General features: G+C 48.6%; 1 protein-coding gene across 3 annotated transcripts; it reads left to right on the plus strand.

Annotated features, from left to right (window-relative positions):
• The first annotated feature begins 1,590 nt into the window (after positions 1–1,590).
• Positions 1,591–23,779, plus strand: MICALL2 (MICAL like 2). Of its 3 annotated transcripts, none has more exons than XM_042828091.1 (17): positions 1,591–1,771; positions 7,395–7,443; positions 10,565–10,706; positions 12,746–12,906; positions 13,539–13,660; positions 14,049–14,717; positions 14,952–15,127; positions 15,995–16,070; positions 16,373–16,488; positions 17,010–17,147; positions 18,983–19,038; positions 19,534–19,657; positions 20,236–20,326; positions 20,694–20,767; positions 21,097–21,211; positions 22,150–22,196; positions 22,288–23,779. In XM_042828091.1, exons 1-17 carry the CDS (start codon positions 1,629–1,631, stop codon positions 22,371–22,373), a joined length of 2,385 nt encoding a protein of 794 aa, XP_042684025.1. In that variant the 5' UTR covers positions 1,591–1,628; the 3' UTR covers positions 22,374–23,779. The 3 variants fall into 3 exon arrangements, with proteins under 3 accessions (XP_042684025.1, XP_042684027.1, XP_042684026.1); XM_042828092.1 differs by lacking the exon at positions 1,591–1,771 and adding an exon at positions 1,860–6,881; XM_042828093.1 differs by lacking the exon at positions 17,010–17,147.
• Positions 23,780–24,003: the final 224 nt, after the last annotated feature.

The raw sequence follows: 24,003 nt of genomic DNA on the forward strand, positions 1-24,003 counted from the left end.
TTTTTATTTCTCACAAGGCCCCTTGGCTAAGTGACCTGATGACAGAGGATAGGAAGGACCCATCTGCCCATCGTTAGCCAGCTTGCTTTTCATGAAATTTCATCAATCTAATGAAAAGGTGGTTTGGAAACAAACCAGGACAGCTCAGCTTTCAGTGTTCCAGCACAGTAGTTTCCAACTTGCGAGAAAGCAAGCCTTTTTTTTTTTTTTTTTTTTTTTTTGAGGGGAAAGAAAAAGAAACTATTTTGAGTGAACCCAGCTTTTCTTTAGGTTGGCCCCTTGGTAGTCTGATTAATTTTGAGTGCAGATGTTTGTTCCATCCTTCCCAGATTACACACAGTACTTGAGAGCAGGCTTACTGTGCCGTATGTCCTACTTGCCTCACTGCTCTGTTATTGTTGCAGTTGTGTGGCAACATATGCTAAGGCCTTATTACAAGGGATTCCTATAAATGGCATAAAGGATTAATAATGTATTTATAACACAACTTTGTTTTAGTATAAAGTGATCTATAAATTCGTAATAAATGTTTTATAATGTTTTTGTAGCCTGTTATAAATGATAAATGGGAGACTATAGATGCCACATCAAATATTCATGCTGCATTGTGTGCATTATTATGCCGTTACTGTTCAGGAAACCATTAATAATAAAGTGAATGGAGATGTAAAAGTTGCTGACATGCCCAGCAAGCCATTTATAATGAAATGTATAATCCTTACCATAAAGTAAATACATTGGCCAGTGATTGTTGATGAAATGGAAACACACTGAATTATTTGTAAGGTATTTATATATTAATGTATATTATCCATATCATGTCGTAGAAATACCATTAATATATTATATTATATGTATTATTAATTATTTTTACCTGATTTATAGGCAGCTCCTAAAGCGTTCCCTCGTCTCTTCCGCAGCCATGTGCGACTCTATGTGGTGAGTTACTATTTGGACGTGGCTGATGACATAAATTCACCGCGGCGCTTCTTTCCCCAGCTGTGCCACCTGGGCAGGCTCGTTTCTGGCTCCTCCCCGAGCTGCCCCACTCCTGCCTCTCCACAGCCTCAATTGGGCCACACCGAGGTCACCACAGGCTTTCCTGCTGTGTTTTGATCTTTCAATGGAAGGGAAACGAACCCTCGTGTCCCCCCGCACTGAGCGCAGCTCCACCAGGGCTCGCGTCCCCTCAGCTGGGCTGCGCGCAGGGGCGGGGCTCGGCTCTGTATAACCTGCGCCACAGCCTCACCGCTCTTAGTGCAACAAACGCTTTCCTTATATCCCTCTACACCTGCCCTTTTTAGTTCCCAAGGCCGGGGTGCTGCTGGGCTCTGCCGAGGCAGCCGCAGCGCCCGCTATGTCCGCGCACTGATTTCACACAGCGGGGATCCCGGCTCCCCGCGCCCATCCGGCCGCGTTCTCCACACGCGGCGCCCGACGAGAGAACAGCGCTCCGTGCGCGACGGACCTGCCCTCGTCCCTCTGCCCCGCACGGCGGCTGAGGCGGGGCCGGCTGAGGGCGGCCGTGAGGAACCGCCGCCTCCCGCCCCTTTCCCCGCCTCCTCCTCCTCCCACCGTCCACCACACGCCCGCGGCTCCCGCAGGCGGCACGGCCCGGGGTCTGCGCCATGGCCGCCATCCAGAACCTGCAGCTGTGGTGCAAGCAGCAGTGCGAGGGCTACCGCGATGTCAGCATCACCAACATGACCACGTCGTTTCGCGACGGGCTGGCCTTCTGCGCCATCCTGCACCGCCACCGCCCCGACCTCATGTGAGTACCGGCACCGCAGGGCGCAGCCCGTCCCGTCCCCTCAGCCGACGCTGCCCTCCGCCGCTCCGTTAGCACCGGCGCTGTGACTGTGTGAGCAGCGAGCCGCTTTCCCTCCCTCCTTCCCTCCTTCCTTCCTTCCTTCCTTCCTTCCTCCTGCAGGGAGCCGCGGCTGTACGATAAACCTTTTAAAAACGTCCTTTCCGTTGCACGACGTCTTCAGGCATCGCTTTGGGGTTTCCCTCTTCGCTGTGTGTTTGTTGAGTCCTGGCGAAGCAGGCGCACGGCCCGGCGCTGCGTCCTGCCGTTTTCCCAGCCGCGGTTCTGGCCGTGGGAGGCGAAGCGCTGCCAGCCTTTGCTGCTTCCTTTACTGTCGTCCCGTGGTTTTTGACCTGCCTCTGCTCCAAACGTAACGGCTGGGTATGAGAACTGTTAAAGGAAATTGGAAAATGACTAGGAAGCATCCTAGTTTTTGTCGTTTTTGTTTTTAATCTCATTGCACTTTGGGGTGGGGGATTGAGGAGGGAGCAGGCAACCGAGCAGCACAGCCCAGGTGTGTTGGTTTAAGCATTAGGTCATTCCCAGCGAGACGTGGCTGACTGGGGTGTGTGTGTTCTGTACTGGAGTTTTCCAGTTGTTTCTTGAATTTCGCCTTCCCTTGTTCTCCCAGTGCAGCCTGACGCCTCTCTATGTGCAGAGATCTTTTATTGCTGTCTTACTGCTGGTGGAAGCCTGAGGAGAAGCTGTTTGTCGTTCACTCCTCTCTATAACTTTGAAACTTGGAAGGGGCCAGAGCAGCCTTGAGAACAGCAGGCTGCAGGAACTTCTGCATGCCTGCTCTGCCTTTCCTTTCCTGCCCATGCCTGGGCTGTCACCATGGTGTTGCTGCGTGTGGCTTCCTGACGTGCTGTCACATCCACGTGGCTCCAAATATTTCCCTTCCTTCCATTCATTCACAGTCCCAAAGGTATGAAGTATCAGAGCAGAAAGGCTGATATGATGGGAGGTGCTCACAGAAGGCCTGGGGCCGTTTCCTGGCCAGCCCTGCTGCCAGCCTATCCAGAGTGTGGGTGTGAGCAGGGCCCAGCAGCTGGGGAACTGGGATCGTCAAGCTGACCCCCTTTAGTGGGTTGTTACAGTCCTAGAAGTGCGCGCTGAGGGTTGTAGATAGATGTATCTAAAGTAAATGAGTCTGTGTTGGAGAGCGGAAAGGATCCCTGCAGCATCTCTGATCCTGCTGAACTCCTCTCATGCTGGAAATCCTGAAGGACTTTGCAGAAACCCTTTTTGACTTGGGCCAGCTCGGCGAGGCTGCCTGGGGGTGAAAGTAAGAGAAGCTTTTGGTATGACTTCCCTCCTCAGTGTCAGTGGTGCAATGTTGGAAATCACCAGGTATACCCTTGGCTGGCCAAAGTCCTGCTTGAAAGTAAATTACGCTTTCAAAGAGTCGTCATTTCAGGCTGTCACTCAGCTCCCAGGGCTGAGTACTTGTGCAGCTTCCCTGGGAATCTATAAAAGCCCTTTTGGCAGTTTGGCAGTTGGGTGTACATGTGGCTGTGATTTTTGCTTCCCGGGGGCTCAAAAGTGGTTTATCCTGAGCCCTTCCTTGCTCCTAGAAAAGTTGAGGATTAAATGCATCGTACTGAAAACAAAACCGGAATTGAGTAACTGGTGTTTGGCGAGGCAGTGTTTGCTGTAGCTCCTGTATATAAATTGCTTGCAGGACACGATGCAGTCACGGCAGCAGAGTTTTGTAACATCATGTTTTTCATCTTGGTTTACATTCTTGGGCTGAGGAGTGCACGATATGGAGAGGTGATTTCTCCTTGAAAGAGCCTGAGAAGTTCACAGGAAAACTTGAAGCAATTACAAAGTGTGGTAATAATCATGTGCTTCTCTTGTGGGTTCCATGGGTCAGAGGGCAGGTTGGTGCAGGGCTCTTCCCTGTTCTTGTTTTCTTGCCAGGAAACATACGGACAGTGTGATAGCTCCTCTCAGGCTTAGGGAATTCTGTATGTTATCAGTGAGCAGGGCGGGCTGTGTAAAATTAGAAACCCACTTCCAATTCACTTCCCGCTCACCCAGGGATGCGCAGACAGACTGAGCTCTGGGGGAGCGGAGGCACACACTGAATTGCCTTGGAAATCTGTTTCTCTTTCATCCCAGATGAAGTGTGCGTGGTACCCATGGGTGTGAGCCCATTTTCTGGGATGGTGGCAGAGCACTGAAGTTGCTCTGGTCAGAGAGCGTGCATCCTCACAGCAGTGTGCCCAGCTCTGCAGCTGCTGGGTGTGATGGCACTGGCTGAGCCAGCTCCAGCTGGAGGTTTCTCTGCTCCCCATCCGATAAGTGAGTTAAAAGCAGCAGGAGAGCCGCCCACACTCACTCTGTTATCGATGCCAGATGTCGAGTGAAGCTTTTGATTAAGCTCATTCTCTTCATCCTGGATCCTGCTCTTTCCCAGAGTGCTGGCAGTGTTTAGCTTAGCGTTCTGGGAATGGGATGGTTGTGAAATCCCCATTGACAGCTGTACGCTTGGGCATGCATGTTTGGTGGCCAGAACAGAGCAGCTGTGTGCACCCGTTCCTCCAGCAGCATTTTCTGGGTCGCTGTCAGCTCAGCCAGGCAGGATGAAGCTGTGAGCTGCCAGTATGGTCAGCTGATAGCCTCTGGACTTTCCCTTCTCAGTCTGCTCCAAGGTGAAGACTCAGGGAATGCAGCATCAGCACAGAGGAAGCACACGTGCTTTCAGAGGTCTGTGGCATGCTTTGTGAGCACTGGGTCTGCACAGCTGGAGCAGTGGGTGGCTGCAGAGATTTTTGGGTGCAGGAAATGCTTGGCCACTTTTTGCTAAGAGATGGACTTTCTGGAGAGCTGAAAACTTAACTTCTATTCCTTTTCTGGTGAACTCCACTCTGATTTGTTTCCAGCACTGGAGCCACTCTCCTGGATCAGGTTTATGTTTCTCACCTCTTCTGATTAATTCAGTTGCCTGTGTTTCCTCAGTGGAGAACTCCTACTTCTCCATTTGTATTAGCTTTGCTTTCTTAGAATCGCATTGGTTTGGAGAGCTTTGATATTCCAAGATAGGGGATGCACCAGCAAGATCAACTTCCTGAAGAAATACTGTATGCAAACTGTTCACCCAAATACCCAGGGAAGCAGAGAAGCTGTGAGGGCACAAAGTTCTTGAAATGACCAAGGGATCTTGTTGTTTGCATTCTCCTTGGGGAACAGGTGGGGATTTTAAATGTTCACCATCAGAGATTCATGTTTTTAGGTCCCTGTTCTGTTCCACACCAGTGGGAGGCTGAACAAACAATCCTATTGCCAACAGCGTTCAGCAAGGTGTGCGGGCCACAGGCTGGCAATAAATAGGTCACTGCTGTCACTGAGCTGGCACGGATCTCCTTCAGGCCTGTCCCACATCTGCATTTTGATGTGCTGATGCAGAGCAGAGCCGTGACCTGTTGTGGCATTGTGTTTCCAGCCCCTAGCTGTGTGCTCTACTCCCAGTCCCGCCGTCCCCTCCTCCCTTGGTGCTGTGTTACACCTCTGCATGGCCGAGCAAGCTGCAGCTCCTTGCTGCCTTGCAGGTGTTTTCCTGTGCTCAGGGTGTTCATGTTATAGAGTCTTCATTGGCAGCGGAACCGGCAGTGAGGCAGGGAGCTCCAACGCTTCCTTTGGCTGGCTCTTAAAAAAGCTGATTTTCTTGCCTGGCACAAAACAGTGATTGTATCTATTGTTTCCCTGAAACTTTTTGTTCTGTAGTTATTTTCATCCATTATCACAGGCAAGGGAAGTCTTGTGGCAGGATCACTGCTTGGTGAAAAGCCTCTGCGATTCCCTTTGCATTTGCACAGGATAAGAGTATGTGATTTAAAGCTGGGATGTGCCTTGTCTTCGTGTGCTTCTTGGGGGAGTCTGACCTGCTGCTTCCTGTTTGTTCTCTCCTTATCCAACATAGCAGCCCCCGATGTGGGAAACAGGGGAGGTGTCCTGGGCTGTGTGTGAGATCTGTAGTGCTGCCTTTATAATGTGATGCTCCGCTTTCTATATGGAGTGGACAAAGCACCTGGCTTGGTCCTTGCTGTTACAAGTAGTGGAAAAAGTTCCCCTGCTGCACGGCGGATCATGTGTTTGCCTCATGAATAGATTGCTGTGAGCCGGCTCTGCCCTGGCTTTAGCACTGCTACCCACACTCTTCTGGAGGTGAGGCCAGCGGGGGTGAAGCAGCATCAGTTACAGAAGGCCTGCATACAAACGTGCAAAGCTGGTGGTGTAGCACTTGTTTGTTAGTGAGAGTTTCCTTGCTGATAAAAGCCTTGCGCTCAGCTTTGTACCAACAAGTACAAGGATTGTAAAGCAAAACTGAATTATTGGAAAGGAGCTGACCTTATGCATTGCCTGGGCAGGAGGAAGTAATGTTGGAAGCAGGGCTGCCTTCCAGAAGTCAGTATGTAGCCCCAGGTTAGCAGTCATGGTAAGTTTAAAACCAGCTGATGGTGAATGTTTCCTAAGAAAGGGACACACTCTGCTGAGAGAGAGAAAGCACGCTGTGTGGGCTCTGCTCCCAAGGCACAGGCTGCCTCGTGCTCTCTGGTCTGTCCTTCCAGTTCCCTGTTTTCAAGGTGTGACACCTGCATGGGACCAGAGAGCACGTGTTGGGGGACAGCAAGTGGTGGAGACAGGAAAAGGGAGGTGATGTCCAGAGCCAGTGAAAGGGCAGGAGGATTGCTGACTTTGGCTTGTAACTGCAGACAGTAATTGTCTCTTCCTTTTTGGTTATTGGCTATGATTACAAATCAAAGATGACAGCCCCAGGGAGAGGAGAACTAGATTTTTACAAGCAACTTTGGTGTAACTAATTGCAGAACTGTGTTGTGGGCAAAGGTATTTCTCATGCAGACGCTTGATACTGGAGGAGGAAAGATGATTTGAAGCCAGAACTTGTGTACTGGTGGAACCAGCAGCATCTGAGGTCAGAGGACATGAATGCATTGAAGGAGGGTGAGATGCATGCGGCGTTGGAGGTACCCAGCCCTTCTCCAGTGTGTGAGATCTACCTGTGGGATGACAAACTGGAGGCAGTTTGGATGTGTCTGCTTGGAAGGTATTTCTAGGGAAAGAGTGTTGCAAGTCTGGCTGGAAGCCATAGGTTTATCTTCTCTCTTGGGGTGAGAAAGAAGCAAGGCTTTCTGCGGGGGAAAAAAGAAAAAAGAAAGACAAAACAAATCAAAAGCATGAGTTAGAATTTGCTACTGGCTCTTTCAGCAACCCCCCTGAATCTGCAGGGCATCGGCATGTCCTGTCTGCAGGAGGCTGTGGAAGTCAGCCCTGCGAGGGTAGCTGTGCCAAAAATGTGCTGTGCTGCCCATGGGCAGATGGCTGTGCCTGCTGGGGCTCCTGCCCACCCCTGCCCCAGGAGGTGCAGCAGATCTGTGGCCGTCTGCAGGCTCAGGTGGGGATCTGCCACATTGCTCCCTCTGCTGCGTCTCTGGAAAAGAAGAGTGGGAGAAGGTGCTCTGTCCCCCACCATGAGTGGGGCTCAGAGAGGTTTGAGAAGCTGGAAGTGAAGCAGCTTGCTCTATGTCACCAGCCTGAGATTTTTCTTTCTGTGTTTCAGAAACTTCGATTCCCTCAGTAAAGAAAATGTGTACGAGAACAACAAGTTGGTAAGTGGCTTTTCATGCTTTACTTTTGGTAGAATGGTTGACATTCTCATACCCTAACTTGACCAGACCTCAGCAGTGAAAATAGCAAAGGAAGGGGGAGGTAGTTTGATAACTGAGGATTTGGGGAAATGGTGTTGAAAGAATTACATCTGGCCCGGGCAGTGAGCTTGGTTTCTGCCATCCCTCTGCCTGGCTGGAGTTGGCTGCAGATGGTGGAGATCAGAACGTAGATGTGGACTTGTGTACACAATGAGGGATAGAGCAGGAGATGGTGCAAGAAAGGAGGAAGGTAAGGGGTTCCCCCACTTGCTTCTAGCACAGGAAATTGCTTCTGCAAAGTGTAGAAGTCCTTCCTTCTAGTCTTCCCACATCACTCCAGGATGGGTTTTCAGTTTCTCATGTTCTCTTCGCAAAGAAAGCTGGACAGGCCAACCCACTCCTGCACTGAATTTGAGCACAGGCTTTGTGCTCCACAAAAGGATTCTCTCTCTCTCTCTTTCTCTCTCTCTCTCTCAAGGATAGAAACAGCAGATTAAAACAGTTCTCTTCCCTTGGCATTGCTCCACACGCAGCTTGGTGGCTGCTTGGCCAGAGCTCGGGCAGTGAAGGAACTGCCTGCAGCTTCCTCCTGTCTGGACTGGAGCAATGATATCTTCTGACACAGTGAGCTGTCTTTGATTCCAGGAGAGCTAAAAGCAGTGATGCTGTGTGCATTGTGCTCCTCCATGCACTCCTTTGCTTCAGCTTCCTTTCAGCCCTGGTCAGGTTCAGGAGTTGTGTTCAGACTCCGGGGTTCAGTCCTGCACATTTTTCTCCTCCAGATGAGGTTCAGACTGCTTTTGCCGTTGTTGTTTTGGTATTTGGGAGGCATGAGGGTCTCTTTGTCCTGGACTGAGTGCTGTGAGCCCTGAGTGCTGCTCCTTCCCCACGCCTGTCTGATGGTGTCTGTTCTGCTGCTGACTTTGTTTTTCTCTGGGAAATGAGCTGTACAACCGACCTCCACTGCTTTTCCTAATGAAAAGCTCCTTTGTGCCTCTCATAAAAAACAGTTGCTAAACTCTTAAGTCAGGCTATGTTTCTTTCCCTTTTTTTCCTCTATTCCTTGCTTTATGCCCTTTATTTTGCTTTCTCTCCCTTATTCTGCTGGAGGATGACTTGTTTGTGTTATCCTTTCACTGCTGGACTCCTGCTGGCCTGGCACCTGAGTGAGATTTCCCCTCCATTTCCCCACAGCACTGGGTTCTTGGGCTGGTCTCCTTGGGATGTGAGCAGTCTGATTTCTCCCAGCACTTTTCCTCTGCTGTTGTTCAGATCTTCCTTCACGCCACACACTGCTCACTGTTCAGTATGTTTTTTTCAAGGACCCTATTACTCAACAAAAAAATATCTTGTCCAGGCTGCAACTTGTCCTATGAGGTCATTTTGCCAAGAAAGAATGTGTCACTTCTCAAGTGCCAAAAAAAAAAAAAGAGAAATTACTGTTGGTGGCTTTTTTCTCATGCATAAATGTGAGAAAGGTTTCTTGAGACTTGGCATCCAGTTTCTTCAGTGCTAACGGATGATGGCATGGTACATAGTGCATACAGCAGTGGAAAGCTGCTCAGATGGCCTCAAGTATTACTTTGCCTCCTCTGTGGCCTCTGTGAAATGGGAGCAGTGGTGCTTGCCTCCTCTGTGTGACCTTGAAGCTCCTCAAGTGCTTCTTTAGAGGCCAGCCTGGTACAAGAGGTAGAGCAAAGCAACTGGGCTGTGCTGAGTGGCAGGGATGTTAGATCTCCAGGCAAGAGCAGTTCCAAGGAACAGGAAAACCCCACTGGTTAGAGCTGTTGGGCAGGCAAGGTGATAGGAAGAGTTCCATGGAATATATTGAGTACCAGGTTACAAGACAAGCAAGTGCCAGGCTGGGCTGGCAGCTGGGGTGACACAGCTGGAGGTGACTGGCTGAAAGCGTGCTTAGTGTCAGCCTGGTTACATTTTTACTGGGATACCCAATGGAAACAAATGGTAATTATCTTGCTAAATAGTAGTGGCTGTTTGTTTCTTCTGAGCGGGAGTTGTTGGCGTGTGCACCAACTCTGCTGTGTGTCTGTGCCAGAGGTCAGATGTGGAGGGGTTTATTATGTTCAAGTCTTGCTTTAACTGTTTCACTGTGCGTTTCAGCAGTCGCCTTCTTTGTGCCTCTGCTCCTGAAGGTGCTGTTTCCCTTTGCTCTGTTGGCATTTCGAAAGGAGTGCTCTGAAGGGGGAGGGAAAGGATTTTCTCTCCTAAGTCAGGAAGGAAGAGGGCTGGAGAAGGTCTCTAACAAAAGCCCTATGGTGAATTAGGCAAAGGCACCATTGCTTTAGGGATGCTGCTTTGTTTGTGTGTGTGTCCTCTAGAAAAGGCTCTCCTTCAGTGGAAAAACAAAGTAGCCTTTCTGTCCTTTGTCTGACTTTGAACCTGCAGTTTCAGACCACAAAGAAGAGTGTTTGCCCCCAGTACCTTCTGTGTCAGCGTGGAAATGGGTAAGCTGGGAGAGAGCTAGGTATCAGGAATTCTTCTTTATGCTTCTCTTCTCACTCTCTAGTCTGGGAGAGATGGTTTCCTTCCCAAAACCAGATTTCCCTACTTTCAAATGGGGGAAAAACGTGTGCTAGCAGGAAGCCTTAACATTTGCGCAGCACTCTGAGGTAGAAAGCTGCCTGCAAACACCTACCAGCTCACCGTTAATTGGAGAGCACCCCAGGTTGGGCTGGAAGCCTGGCTGCATGCCTGCCAGCCTGGACTGACAAAGCCCCTTCTGCCAGGCCTCACTCACTGCAGCTGTGCACATCCAGACAGAAGCAGGCTGGAGGAAGAGCAGGGGAAGCCCAGGTGAGTTCCTGTGCAATGAGCTACGGCCAGCTTGCCAGGCCAGATTTTTGGCTCCCTGCCTGAATTTCTCAACGCGGTGGCTGGAAGCCACGACTCTGTTGGTTCCTGTAACGGCCGTACAATGTAGGAGTTAAACTGGTGCAGCTGTTCCCCAGTAGAGTTATTATTTGAAGGAGGCTGTCTGCCGTGCAGTTTCTCTCGATGCAGAGCAGCTCTGCTGCCCAGGCTGGACAAGAACCCCCACTTCTTTGTTTTCTTCCTTCCCTAGGCATTTCGAGTGGCGTCAGAGCAGCTGGGGATCCCAGCCCTGCTGGATGCAGAGGATATGGTTGCTCTGAAGGTACCAGACAGGCTGAGCATCATTACCTACGTTTCCCAGTATTATAACTACTTCCATGGACGTTCTCCTAGTAAGTACCACATACATGTAGAGGTGGGCAGGACTGGGGATTAATTTTGTGCTTTTCCTTGCCTCCTAATAAACTTAGAAAGGCAAAACAGACTGCTCAGAAGTATTTTGGTACCAGAACTGTTTCAGTGGGAGGGATCTGACCTCTTTACTCGTTGGAGTAGCACAGTGCTTTTGGAAGGGCACAGAGTTGTGCTTCGTCTTCAAAACTTGTGCTTTAAAATTTAAAATATGATCTAAAATTTCTTGTGGTACAGCCAGATAGGACCACAGAAAGTTCAACTCCATGATCTACACCACAACTTTCCTTTCTTGAGCAGCTCCATCACTGCCCTAGTCCTTGCCACACTGGAAAGAGCATGGAGCCTAACAATGCTGAGCCTGCCTGTGAGTCTCTGCCAACGAAACAGCATCCACAGTGGAGACTGTACTGGTATAAGAGGCAGAAAAAAACGATTCCCTCAACTGGCATAATTGCAGTAGCAGTACTTTCAAGCATAAAACAGGCCACAGAGCTGCCAATTGTATCCATGTACTGGAGAGTTTATCTGGGCTCACAGGAGTGCTATTGTAGGCTTGGTTTATATTTGGCTTTAAGCGTGAGCTTAATATAAGAACATGAATGACTTAACTGGTTAAGGTGAATCTAGATGGAGGAGCAAAATACTGAAAACATCCTACATCTTAGAAAAAAAGCATCATTCACTCTTGAGAGCTGTCTTCTGTATGTAAGCTCTTCTCCCTTCTCATGTTTTCATACAATTAAGCAGGCTTTCTCTTTCCCACCACAACCTCTTCCCTTCCCCCCTTCATTTTTTTATTTCATGTTTTGAAATCATACTGAAACAAATTCCATCATGTTTGTGCCAAGTTGTGGGAATCTGGGTCAGTTTGGGGTCTTTACTCCCTCCCTCCCAGCATCTTGCCTACCACGTCGTCAAGCACAGCACATTTTTATACTCTCCAGTGTCTAACAAAATGCTCTGGTTGCATTCCTGTTGCTGGGATGAATGTGTGTGTCGGAAAATGAGCCCAGCCAGGAATGTGCCCTCTGACACTAAGTGGGCTCCTAATACTATAGCTTTGCCCTCTGGATGAGTTCAGGCAGGACCATGAAATAAGCAAGATGCAGGCCAGAAAGGGTGAGCAGCCAATATTTTATTGAGGTCAGACATTTATTACAGAAGAGTTGAGCTGAAGCCACCCAGCTTTGTGCCAGGCTTTGGGAGCTCAATATGTGTGGAACAAGCAGGCAGTGAGGGGCTAACATGTTTACTGGTTCTGGTGTCACCAGTCCGATTTGGCTCTATGTTAGAAGAGCCCTGGGTTTTGATTTGGATAGCTGAGAGAAGTCTGCTGGGAACTGGGCTTCCTGTCTGCTCCCTACAGCCTGCACAGACTCCTCTTGTATTCACTGGGAAGGGTATAAGCTCTTTTCAGATAGGTGGTCATTGTTGGTTTCTGCACCACCATGGCCATGACACATTCAAGTGCCTGTTGTTGCAGAATTAGCCATATTTAGAGGTCACTTCTTGGTTTGACAAGTCTGTTCAGTGAGTGCCCCAGCTGGGAGGTGGGCTGGACACCCACAGCAGTGAGGGGTGAGGATGTGTGGGAAGTCTGGAGTGCAGCAACTTGAATGAAATAAACCCTTTGTACTTTGCTGCTTTAGGTGTGATGTGTAAAAGCAGGGCCTGCTTTGGTGAAGATTAAATGCAACCAAACTGTGAGCCTGTTGGGAACAAACAGGTCTTGTTCACACTGTCAAAGGACAGCGTTTTGTATTTTCTATGGAATTTCTCTCAGAAGGAAAAAAAATGTAGCAGTTTAATCTGTCAAGTTATTCCTGCATATGTTGATATTTTTGCCTCTTGTCTCTTGTTCCACTGCAGAACTGCTTATGAAGAAAGCCTGTGTCTCCTCGTATGGCATTTGCAGGTTATCCATCAGGCACTTCTGGCTCTTCAATTGTAGATAACTCCTAAGTTCATAGGTTTTCTTTATGTTCCTTTTAAATCTTCCCTCTTTCTTTTCTTCCAGTTGGAGGCATGGCTGGAATCAAGCGTTCTTCCTCTGAACTTCAGGAGCAGCCTGCTGGGAAGAAAGCTGTTCCAGGGCCTCCTAAGCCAGTGTCTCCAAAACTGCCTCCTGCACACCCACCAGCCAAAGCTAAGCCAAAAGAAGCCTCCCCAGTCACCACAGTAAGATTTTGAGTTATTCTTTCTGTCTTTAATCTGTTCGATGAACTTGGGAGCATTATGCTATTTCAAGGCAGCCAGTTGTCAGTACTCAGTCTCTAAACTTTCTGCTCATCATGGAGGATTTAATCCAGAGGTCTGGATATTGCACATATTCAAGTGGGAGTCATTGGGAAAACGTCAGCGAGCTGTGAATCATCTAGTGGTGAATAAGAAATGGGTGTCTTAGGACATGGCTATGTTGTTTCTAGCCAGTAGACCATGGGGATGGGGATTTCTAACAGAAGTTGTGGAGGTTTTTTTTTTTTCATTTTTGGTTTTTTTTTCCTGATTAATTTCTTAGAAATAGTTTCTAAAAGCAAAATAGGGATGAAATCAGAGTAGAAGAAAGGAAGCTTCTCACTTACTAAAGGCATTTTCCAGCCATTTAAATTCAGAGACCTTTGAACTTCACTTTCCTGCGTGCAAACTAACACCATGGTTCCACACTGCATAAAACAGGGGTTAGCCAGAGCAAGGATTTTGCTTGTATCCCTTCTCTGTCCCAGCAACTGGCTGTGGTCGAACACCTGATTATCTGGGAGATTCATGGTTGTGTGTGAGTGCTGCCTGCTCACGACTGCTTCTTCCTTCAGAAGGGTGTCCTGACAGAGAGTGGGAACATCCGTAGCAGCTGCTGTGGTATCTGTGGGAGCCACGTCCACCTGGTACAGCGCCACTTGGTTGATGGGAAGCTCTATCACAGGAATTGCTTCAGGTATGGCTCCTCAAAGTGGGGGTGCAGTCCTGTGGGTTTCTGTGGAGCAGTCCTGTTCCTTTGGGGCTTCAGGGAGAGATGTAAGGCATTCAGAGTGCTGGAAAACATTTCCATCAGAGTGGAGGTTGCCCGGGCCTTCTCTTGACCTGTGCATAAGGGAACTCTTTGCACAGTTTGTTTTTCAGCCACACCTTTCCTGCTTCAGGCCATTTGTAATTGGCAGCTCCTGTTTTGGTGCCTTACAAACATGCATACAGGAGCCTGCTCACTGCCAGTGTGGTGACTTTGCCCTCTCTGTGCTAGCAATGAAATTGTGCCTGCACTCTCAGCTGTATCAATGACCTTCTCATCCTCTGAAGGATGTGTTCTGAGACTTTTTTACCCACAGGTGCAGGGAGTGTTGGAATGTTCTTCTTCCTGGAAGCTACAAAGCTGGGCCTGAGCCCGGTACATTCATCTGTACCAGCCACCAGCAGCCAGACAATGTCCAGATCTCTGGGCTCAGCAGCACGCGGAACAAACCTGAGAGCACCCCAGCCCCTACTAGTGCCAGAGCATTCCAGAAAGCAGCAGAACCCAAGAAACAGGAGCAGGTGTTGAAGAAGCCGAGCCAGGAAGGCCTTGCTAATTCAACCAAGCCATCTGTTTCATCCTCTGGAAGCTCTGGCTTCAGAAGTCTAAATACTCCATGGTCGTCTTCAGCTGTAAATAAATCAGAAGACTGCAAAGGTACTCCATTGGGAAATAAAACAGATCATCATGAAGGTACCACATCAGGACCTCTTTGGACAACCTCCAAAACAAAAACACAGCAGGCCCGTGAAAATTTTTTTCAGTCATTAGAGTCCTCCAGCAACAAAACCTCTGATGCTAAAAGCCACGACCCTTCTCATAGCTCTGGTAAAATTTCCTCTGGCAGAACTGCTGCTGGGGTCACTCCAGCAAAGATTGAGAAGGCTCAGGCACGTAACCATATTATACAAGCTTTGGCTGGATCAAACATCTCTCCAAGCAGGCCAGGAGGACGCAGTTCTACTGGCTCTTCAGCATCTAGTAGGTAGGTACTATTTCCCTTTCCTTCTTTATTCCCAAGATGACCTTGGGATAACTTGGGAAAGTCTCTGCATGTTTCTTCCCTTTCTCTGACTGCTTTTTTGGATAGGATTTAAAGACAAATAAAATGACTCATCCGAGTCTTTGGAAACAGCATTCTGTAACAAATGCCTACCCTCTCAAATAGAACAGACTTTCAGAACTCATTAGATCATTCTTTTTTTTTTTTTTTTTGCAGTAGCAACTTTTCTCCTTCCAGTTCCCAATCACAGAGTCCAGCTCTGAAAGCACAGACCAGCAAAACAGGCTACACAGCACCAAAGCAGGAAAAGATCGCAGAACCTCTGCCCAAGAGTCAGACTACCAGCAAACCTGTTGAATCTGTGCACAAGCCAGAGTCAAAAGGCCTCAAAGGTGAGAACGACTGATTTGCATACAGCTCTGCCTGGACACAATAAGCCAAATTTGTGCCCTTCTCTTGGGCCGTTGCAATGAATCCGTCCGTGGCTCCTCGACTGCCTTGCTGTGTTACCACAGAAGGGTTTACTGTCTTCTGGGGACTGACGCACTTCCATTTGTCCCTGTGCAATTGCTCCCTCTAGCATGGCGATTCTTTCTCCTCTGATGTCCTCCAGGCATTTGAATTTGTATTAGCTGTCATCACGTGTTGAGATCGTGGTCATTTCTGAGGCTTACGCAGACTTTCCAGATGGAAGACTATGCCTCAACTTCAGGATGATTTTGTGGCTACAGCATGGGCTTTCCAAGCCTCCTTGTCTGTTTTAAGCTGATCTTCCACCGTGGTGGCTGAGCAGTAGGCCAAGGGATGTTGTTTTGGGAGCATTTAGAGTCTCAGCCACTTCCTTATGGCCTGTTTTTTGAGGGGGGGCAGTGCTGAGTGCAATATCTGTATGGAGTTTGATATGACACTCTGTGGTCGTTTGTTGTTTTTTATCTTCCCTCTCCTCCTCCATCTTTTGCTCTCTAAGATCTGAGCTGATTTTGTTGTATTGCTTTCAAAAATGTCTTCATTTCCTCTGCTACTGTGTTTCTGTAGCTGCATAGATTTTAGAGAATTTGAGTTGAAAGATGCAAAATGGCACCAAGGTTATTTACAAACAATTGTATTTGAATCTGTCTATGTTAAACTTACTGAATTGGTGCTAGTTTGCTGCAGAGACATTGTAGCATCTACCTGTGTGCATAGCTTATCTCTTCCTTCTGAGATGTGGATCTGGCTTGTATCTTTCTATTGAATCTGATACATGTATCTTCACTTAGGAACTGTGAATGCTGGTGAAGACAAGTCTGAGAGCCCAGCAGACTGGAGATCTCGGTTGAAGCCTGTGGCCAACAAGTGAGCGTCTTCAAGTTTGTGGGTCTCTGTGAGAATTGTAGGGGAATGTCCATGTCTGCAGGCTGTGTTTGATGCTGAAGGTCTGTGTGCATGTAGGAGGGATAAATTCTTGTTTTTAAATGCTTCTATTTTCAACTATTTGAATGAAAAGTCAAAGACACTCATTTCTGGGAAGGGAGAGCACGTTTCAAGTTGCTGGACTCTGGTTAGAAGGGTGTGACCATCCCAGGGTGTCCAGAGATCTCATTATGGACCAGTCTGCTAGAGGCATGGTTTCCTACTTTTGTCTTTCTTCTTTGCAGAGACCAGGCTGGCTCTAAGAAGCCTACTGATCACTCACTGGTGGGAACAGGGAGCCCAACACAGAAGGAGAAAAAGCCAACTCCATTAGTTGTTCCATCAGCAAAGCAGGAGTCCGGTACGAAGGATACAAGCTTTGCTTTCATTTTGCTGGTCAGGCAGGGGACAAGCATTAGTACTGCAATGCACAGAGGGGGTGAGGAATATGGTGGTCAAGACAGTGCCTTGGTTTCTGGGATTTTTGCTCTCTACACCTGCTTTGGCTCTGCTTTTATTTGGAGAGCTGTCCTTCCGCAAGGAGAAGGGCTTTGTCTTCACAGTATGCTCCTCTTCTGCAAGACAGATAGCAAGATTTCACTTATTCTGCCTTGCATAAATATATAATGGTGAGAAGTCTTGTGATACTTCCTCACCTTTCATTCTTCTCTTCCATCTTTCTTTCATACTGTGGTCTTCTGATTGCTGATTTCTCTCTGTTTTCTTCAGGTTGTGCCCCTCAGGGTTATCAAAAGAGGAGGGTTAGGACTAGAAATGATGTCAGCTAGTGGTGAATGCCAGAGACTGTGGGTAATGCAGGGATTTTTGTGAGGTGAGGCTTGAAGTTTCTTGCCCAAGACCTGTCTGTGCTTCTTAATTTAGCTTCCTCTGGTGGAATCCTTAAGAAGAAGTTGATCCCCAGCTCAGATCTTATGAGCTTTCAAGGCTGGAAAGATTATGGGGTTTCTGCCAGGAAGGAGGAAGAGAGCAACCACCAGTTGAACCAAAGCACTGTCACATGTAAGATCTCTTCTACCTACTTAAAGCCATTCTCTGCTCTGCACTTCCAGGGGGCAACTTCAGTGTGGGAAGCATATCCCAGAATTTTCTGTGTCCAAGCTTGTAACTGTTGTCATGGGAGGAAATTTGTGTCAGTAGCTTTTTGTTAACCAGGAACCAGCCAGGCCAAGGAATTCAGTGGGAAGGGAAGAAATTAAAATAAGGACTTTTCAGGGTCACTGACTCAAAGCTATGAAGAGTGCCGTGTCCTGATTTGAGGAACTGGGATCTTGTTGATGTCTCTGTTCCTTTCCAAACGACTGGCTTTGGAAAAGGAAAGGAATGCAGAGAACTGTCAGCAAGAGACTCCAGCTGGTGGAACCCACTGTGGAAGCAGCCAGGGCTGCTGCTTCTGGGACATTCAAAGATGCCCCAACCAGTTCTGACCCATTTGTTCTTACTCTTAATCCAGTTCCTTTCTCTGTTTGTTTTGCCTTAATGCTACTGCGCATCTTTACCCTGTAGTCCTTGCTGCTTTCCCTCTTACACAGTGGGATCCCATGGAGCTAACGTTCCATATATTTGCTGCTGGTCTGTGTGCTCAGCTTGTTCATCTCCTTTCCTTACCCTGTCCATCTCTGTCTTACCTATTTGGATTAGAGGGCCCTCAGCTCTGACTGATCTTGGAGCAGGCAGGATGGTTCCATGGGGCTTAGTGGTCTCGTGTTAGTATTTGTTAGCTGATTAGCACTGTCTTTGGCCTTCACATCTGACATCTGGGATGCACTGAAGCTCCAATTGTGTTGTCTGTTTTAGAAGTTCAGCATGCCTCCTCTGCCGCAAGGCTCAGCAGTAAATCTTTTCCCAGGAAGTGAGCCACCACACAGCAGTTCAGTACCCAGCATCTTTTCCTTCTTTTTGCAGTCTTCTAGAAAGCCTGTTAGAGCAAGGACTGGTCAGTCTGTGAGATGTCCTTGAGCTCTTCCACGAGTTTCTCATCAGCAGCAGTCAACTTGGTAGAGAGAGACTCTCAGGAGGCTCCCTGGCCTGTCTGTCCTGTGTTTCTCTTTGTGTGTGTTGCATCTCCACTGCTTTTTTACAGGTTTGCTCTTTTAATACTGCAGTTTTCCTTCCTATCACATCATCTACATATGCCTTTATTCTCTCTCTGTGGTAATTATCCAGCCCAGCCCCTTGGGTATCCAAATACCTCACACTCTCCTGTAGTTATCCTCGCAGCACAGGTGGGCAGAGGAAGCTGAGGCACAGTGGAACAAACACACATTGCTTAAGGATTGATTTTAATAGGTGTCCAGGGCCTAAATAATGCTGTGTAGCTGGGCCATAGGGACTTCTCACCTAGGAAGTGTTTTGTGCAAGGAATTAAACCTTAGTTTCCTGATGCCTTGGGTAAGTTCCCCTAGACCATCTTTGTTTCATTAGTGTTTATTTGATACTTATTTGTACAAGAGCACTGGAGGGCATTTTAAAATATAACTTGTTGTTTCTAGTGGCAGTAACCCAATACATCTTTTCTGTCCTTTCAAAGCATAAGGGATGTGTTTTGTTTTGCCATTGCCCCAAGGAGGAAAGCAGTGCTGTGGGATCATGGAGTGTGTCCAGCAGCAAGGAGTAAATCAGGCTGTGATGTTTCCTGAGGATACATCTCTCACCTTAGTCAGGGTTTGCCAAAGCAAACAAACAAAGCAAACAAAGCAAGTATATTGTCTGTGCCCTCTGTTGGGTGGAAGGGACCTGTTGTGCTGTCACATGGTATAGGTACTGTCCCTCAGCACAAAATTATTTAAAGCTTGATGTGGGCTTTCTTACTTTTTCTGTCTTTTTTTTCCTTCTAGTTGAACCCTCTGTTCCAAAAAGCATCCAGAGCATTGAAGCAGTGTCACCAACCAAGGTATGGCTGGAAACCAGGTGTAATGGGCACAGACTGGTGTTGCCAGTTATCCTGCTGATGTGATTGCCAGGATTCAGGTTGTCTTCTTTTGAAGGCTTATTTATATTCCCAGGCAAGACTGTATGATTCTGTGATAGAGATGAGCAGAAGAGATTGCCAGTGATCTCCTGTGCAAGGAGACAGTAGAGGCTGGAACAAGACAGAGCCATAAGTAATAAAATTCTGGTGGACACAGTCTGCTCCTACAAAGAAGGGGGGAGAATGCCTGTGCATTGACAAGTGTGGGTAGTATCATCCAGTGAATGTAGCATACCACTGTAATGTTTCAGTGGCCACCACAGTGTTGTGAACAGCCAGCTCTGCATCTCTGCTTACTTGGCCCTTCAGGGCATGGCGCTTCAGCTTTGCTCCTTATGTTGTTTCCTATTTCTGTTGGGGCTGTGCCTTCAAGAGGCAGTTGGAGGGCACTAAGATGTATTCGTTTCTACTTCCTAGCTGCACCCAGACTACATCCCTGAGGAGGAAATCCAGAAGAAGGTGCAGGACATTGAGAAGCAGCTGGATGTGCTGGAATTGAAAGGAGTGGATCTGGAGAAGCAGCTGCGTGGCTGTGAAGGAGGTAAAAGAAATGGGAGGGCCAGCCCTGTTACAGTGGGGAGGTGTGAGGCTCATGTCGTATCGCTGGGCATTCTTGGCTCTGCTTCTGGAAGCTCATACTACACATGAGACACCAAGTTACCAAAAGTAGTTGGTAGAGCAAGATAAAGCCTTGGGAATTTTGAACCCATTCAGGGCTGTTTCCTAGTCTATTGTTTGAGCTTGTGTGTATTTGGCTGAAGAACATGGAGTCTGGGGAGTGGAAGACTGCTGTTGATCTGGTTTTTGAATACCAAGCCAGACTGACTGTCACGATTGGCTTCAGTTCTGTGTGGTTTCAGAATGGCAAAGCTGAGCAAGCCACATGGAAAATGAACTGGGTGTCCTATGACAGAGTATCTGTGAGCAGCTTCCTTGAATCTACAGGGGGTGATGTGCTTCCTTTCCTTTGTATCTCAAAGTACCAAAGATAAGTTGTTTTCAGTGGAGGTTGCCTATGGCTCATACAAGTTATTCTGGGCTCTTCTTCAAGTGACTGTGTGTTTGTGCCAGAAGGAACTGAACTGATCCAGCTTTTGGATTTATTTCACTCTGTCACAGATGAGTCCGAGGATGCCCTCATGGTGGATTGGTTCAAGCTGATCCACAAGAAACAGCTGCTGCTAAGGCAGGAGTCAGAGCTGATGTACAAGTAAGCAGAACCAAAAATTCACCTGTCTCTCCACACTCTTCACCTGTGAGCAGTAAGCAGTGAAGGAAAGAAAACGTGACAGGCCACAAAATTATGTGCTATCTGGTGGGATGAAGAGAGCTGCCAGCATCCTGAGGTATTAGCTGATGGGCCTTTGAGCACTGAATGGGTAGACAAGCCCTCAGTGTCCGTGATGAGCTTGTGGGAAGGGAAACCTTACAGATGTGATGGAGGCAGATTTCTCCCAGTCCATCAATTCCTACCCAGGTGGTGAGCCATGCAGAGATGAAGCTTTAGCATGACATGAGAAGAATCCAGCTCTGGGTTGTGGAGGGGCATAACTCATCACTTCTGTGGACTCTTCCAGGATGAAACAGCAGAATCTGGAGGAGCAGCAGTGGAACATTGAGTTGGAGCTGAGACGTCTCGTGGACAAGCCAGGTGAGGATGAGCTGTACTGAGAGTTCTGCTGGTTCCTGGCTGTGCAGAATGCTGCACTCCATGCACCTAGCCCTAGGATCTCCTTCAGATCTAAATGACTCTGCTTGCCAGGTATCAATGCTTCACTCAAACCTTCCTGGCTAAGCTGTTGGTGCACGCTCCCCATAGCATCCAACCCACTCACATTTTCTGAGGGATGTAGGATTTACCCCTGAGTGTAAGGATAATTGAATTCAGACCTTTGAGAGGGACCTGATGGAGCAGGGAGGAGGCATGGGGGGGAGGTACCGACCTGTAGCTGTGAGACAGACTTCTCTTGTCTTGTGCAGAGTATCTGAAGACACGCAGAGAGAAGGAACGTGAAAAGGAGCTGCTGGATTCATATCTGAACACAGTCAATGATCGGAATAATATTGTGGAGTGCCTGGATGAGGACAGAATCAGGTGAGGGTACGTGGGTGGCAGAGGATCAGCCAGCACAAGGAGGCTCTGCATTGTACTTGCTGCACTGTGCAGACTGCAGGGTTGGATCAGTGGCTATTATCTGTACTTCTGCTCCATGAGAGCTGGGTAGCGACCTGTCACCAAGCATCTTGTCTTATATGCTGCTGCTGTTGCTTCCTTGTCAGTGTTTCTTCAGGTCTGCAGTCATATTCGATGCTCTCAGAAGCAAATAGTGCTCTGAGGACAAAGGCCATGAAAATGTATAAGGCAAGGGAAAGAGAAGGAAAAGCTAGAGATGGGGAGGAAGCCCAGGAGGACTGTGGGAGCATGAAGCTATGTGTGTGTTCATCTGCTAAAGCAAGAGAACAGCTGTAAGCATTGTGCTTAGTGTTGGATCTTCTCCAAGTTCAAAGGAAGGCTGCCATGTCTAGTTGGATGTGTGTCTCCTGTTGCTGAGAGCAGTTTCCATTTCTTGCCTTCTGGCAGCAGCTCTACCTTGAGGGTTCCAGTAATGCCCTGGCTTTTGGCTCTGGCCTTGCCCAGGCTTTAGGAAGTACCAGAGTGTTTTTGACTGTGATGTGAGCATCTCTGCAGCATCGTGGGCTGCTGGTGTCCCAACCTTTATTCATCTCCTAGGGTGTGGTGTTGCCTCACAACACAGTGAACTCAGATGACTCTCATACCAGCTGAGGGAGGGCCTGGCTGCTGTAGCAATGGACCTCTGTGATCTGGAAATCCCCACACTCTTTATTGCTTTAAAGTGGACCAGAAGTAATTTGCTTATGCCTAGGAATTTAACTGTTTTTTTTCCTGCCCTGAGGGAGTTGGTTGCTTCTGACTGTGGGAATGACAGTAGCTATGATTCTACATGTTTTGCAGTGCCTACCACCTAGTCATGAGACAGAGTAGTTTTTTAATGCCATGCTCTTCCTTTACAGAGAGAAAGAGGAGGACCAGATGCTGGCAGACATGATCCGGAAGTTGGGTAAGGACCCTTTCTGCTGTTAAGAAGCAGTGCTGGATAACACTAGGGCTGTGGGTCTCAACAATCTTTGCATCTGCTCCCTGTCCTGTAGATGGATCTCTCGAGGGCCAGGAGTCAGAGAAGAAGAAGAGCAAATTCAGCTTGTCCAAACTATGGAAGCAGAAAAACAAGAGTTAAACTCAGGAGTGATGTTACTCTGCACGCTGGTGCAGAGAGGACTGTCAAAGGGATGTTCTTTTCTTGCTGCTGCTTTCCTGGATTTGTGCAGGATGGTGACGAGGCTTCTTTCCTCTCTGACATGGAGACTGTAGGCTTGCAGATCAAAGGGACGGTGTGAGTCCTCTCACTGGTGTGAGGCACACCTTTCCCAGATTTTCCTTCTTTGAATCTAGCCCAGAGCTGGCTTCAGCCTTGGTGGCAGCTCAGCAGGATAGAACTCAGTTTGCCCATCCACTGCTTAGGTCATTACAGTCCTGAATCAGGGAGCATGGCACTGTGTGTCACCCCACAGTGCCCCACTCACATCAGCCAGGGCTATGCCAAGGGTACTGTGCTGGTTTCCAAAATGGCAGTTCTTTCTCCCTCCCTGCATCTCCTTTGGCAGAAAGAGAGATACTATGGGTCACGAGAGATCAATGGTCTCCCCCTTATTTACACCCATGCAAACTGGAGTTTCAGCCCCCGCAGCCAGGGGAAGCAGACACCAGAATTACCTGTGGGTTGGGGTGTCCTAGACCCAGAGATGTTTCAGCAGTAGTGCTGTTTCCAGACCTCCTTGTGGGAGTTGCTGTAGGCTGGTTTCTCAGAGCCATGAAGGGCTGCTCGCTGCTTCATTCCCTCTATGGGGGAGATTTTTAACTCGTTTCTCTCACTGCACAGTGAAGCATGGTTTTCATTGCTTTTGGCCCACCATGCTGAAGGCGAACAGAAGTCTTTTAACAGCCTTATGCTAACAGGGAGCAGAAGTGCTTAACTGGGTTTGTCTTGCCCACCAGTTTTCCGTGTAGGACAAGCACTCATCTCCTGAGTCTCTGTCCCTGGTTATCTGGTGCCCTCAGGGGTTGCCATGGTTCACCTTGGTGGAACCAGGGCAGTAATGAGCAGTGCAAAGTAGGCGCTGGGCTGCTGGCAGTGTGTCTTTCTCCTCCTCACTCAGCCTAGAGTGACTGCAGCCAAACAGCTGCCCTGCGTGGCATCAGCCTTTGCACAGTCAACCCTGGGAGCAGGGATAGAGATCGGCAGGGGAAGATGAGAATCATTCGTGATGCCTCTAGCTCTAATGTGCACTCCCCCGTGCTCCCTTCTTCCCTCCGTGCCAGGGTACTCCACGATTTCCCTGCGTCCTGTTCTCCAGCAGGGCCTGGGATTTTTCAGCGAGGGGCTTTGCTGCCTGCTGTGCCCGGTGGCAGAGCAGAGGCGATGCGTCCCTCACCCACGAGGTGGCAGTGGGACTCTCCGTCCGAGGCAGCTTGCCCTGGGCACCGCAGGGGGGATCTCGGTGGGGTGCCCACAGCGAGTGTATGTGCGGTGGGACGCCCTGTACCTGCCTATGTTTTCGTCCAATAAAGAGCTGCTGGTGCACATCTCGGAGTCCCCGTGTGAGTTTAGGGGTGGCTTACTGGCTGTGCGTTGTCCTGCTTGCCCCAAACACTGACTGGGGATGAGGGTGTCTGGAGCCACTGGTGGTAGCAGGGGACCCGCGAGAGAGCTGGTCCTGCTTTGCACACCTGTGATGGAATAGCATCCCTCCCTGAGCTCACAGACCAGTTGCAGGTCCTGGGAGAGCAGCAGAGCCAAGGACTTCCTC

Source organism: Centrocercus urophasianus, unplaced genomic scaffold (assembly GCF_019232065.1).
Source record: "Centrocercus urophasianus isolate 14NV4802_14NV808 unplaced genomic scaffold, USGS_Curo_1.0 seq_29, whole genome shotgun sequence".
In the NCBI taxonomy this organism is placed as follows: Eukaryota; Metazoa; Chordata; class Aves; order Galliformes; family Phasianidae; genus Centrocercus; species Centrocercus urophasianus.

What these genes read in the sequence shown, in the direction of transcription:
- MICALL2 (XM_042828091.1), top strand. Translation starts at nt 1,629, where the DNA reads ATGGCCGCCATCCAGAACCTGCAGCTGTGGTGCAAGCAGCAGTGCGAG. An exon ending in TTGAAGCCTGTGGCCAACAA is followed by an intron (nt 16,071 to 16,372) that starts GTGAGCGTCTTC and finishes TCTTCTTTGCAG; the next exon opens with AGACCAGGCTGGCTCTAAGA. An exon ending in ACGTCTCGTGGACAAGCCAG is followed by an intron (nt 20,768 to 21,096) that starts GTGAGGATGAGC and finishes TGTCTTGTGCAG; the next exon opens with AGTATCTGAAGACACGCAGA.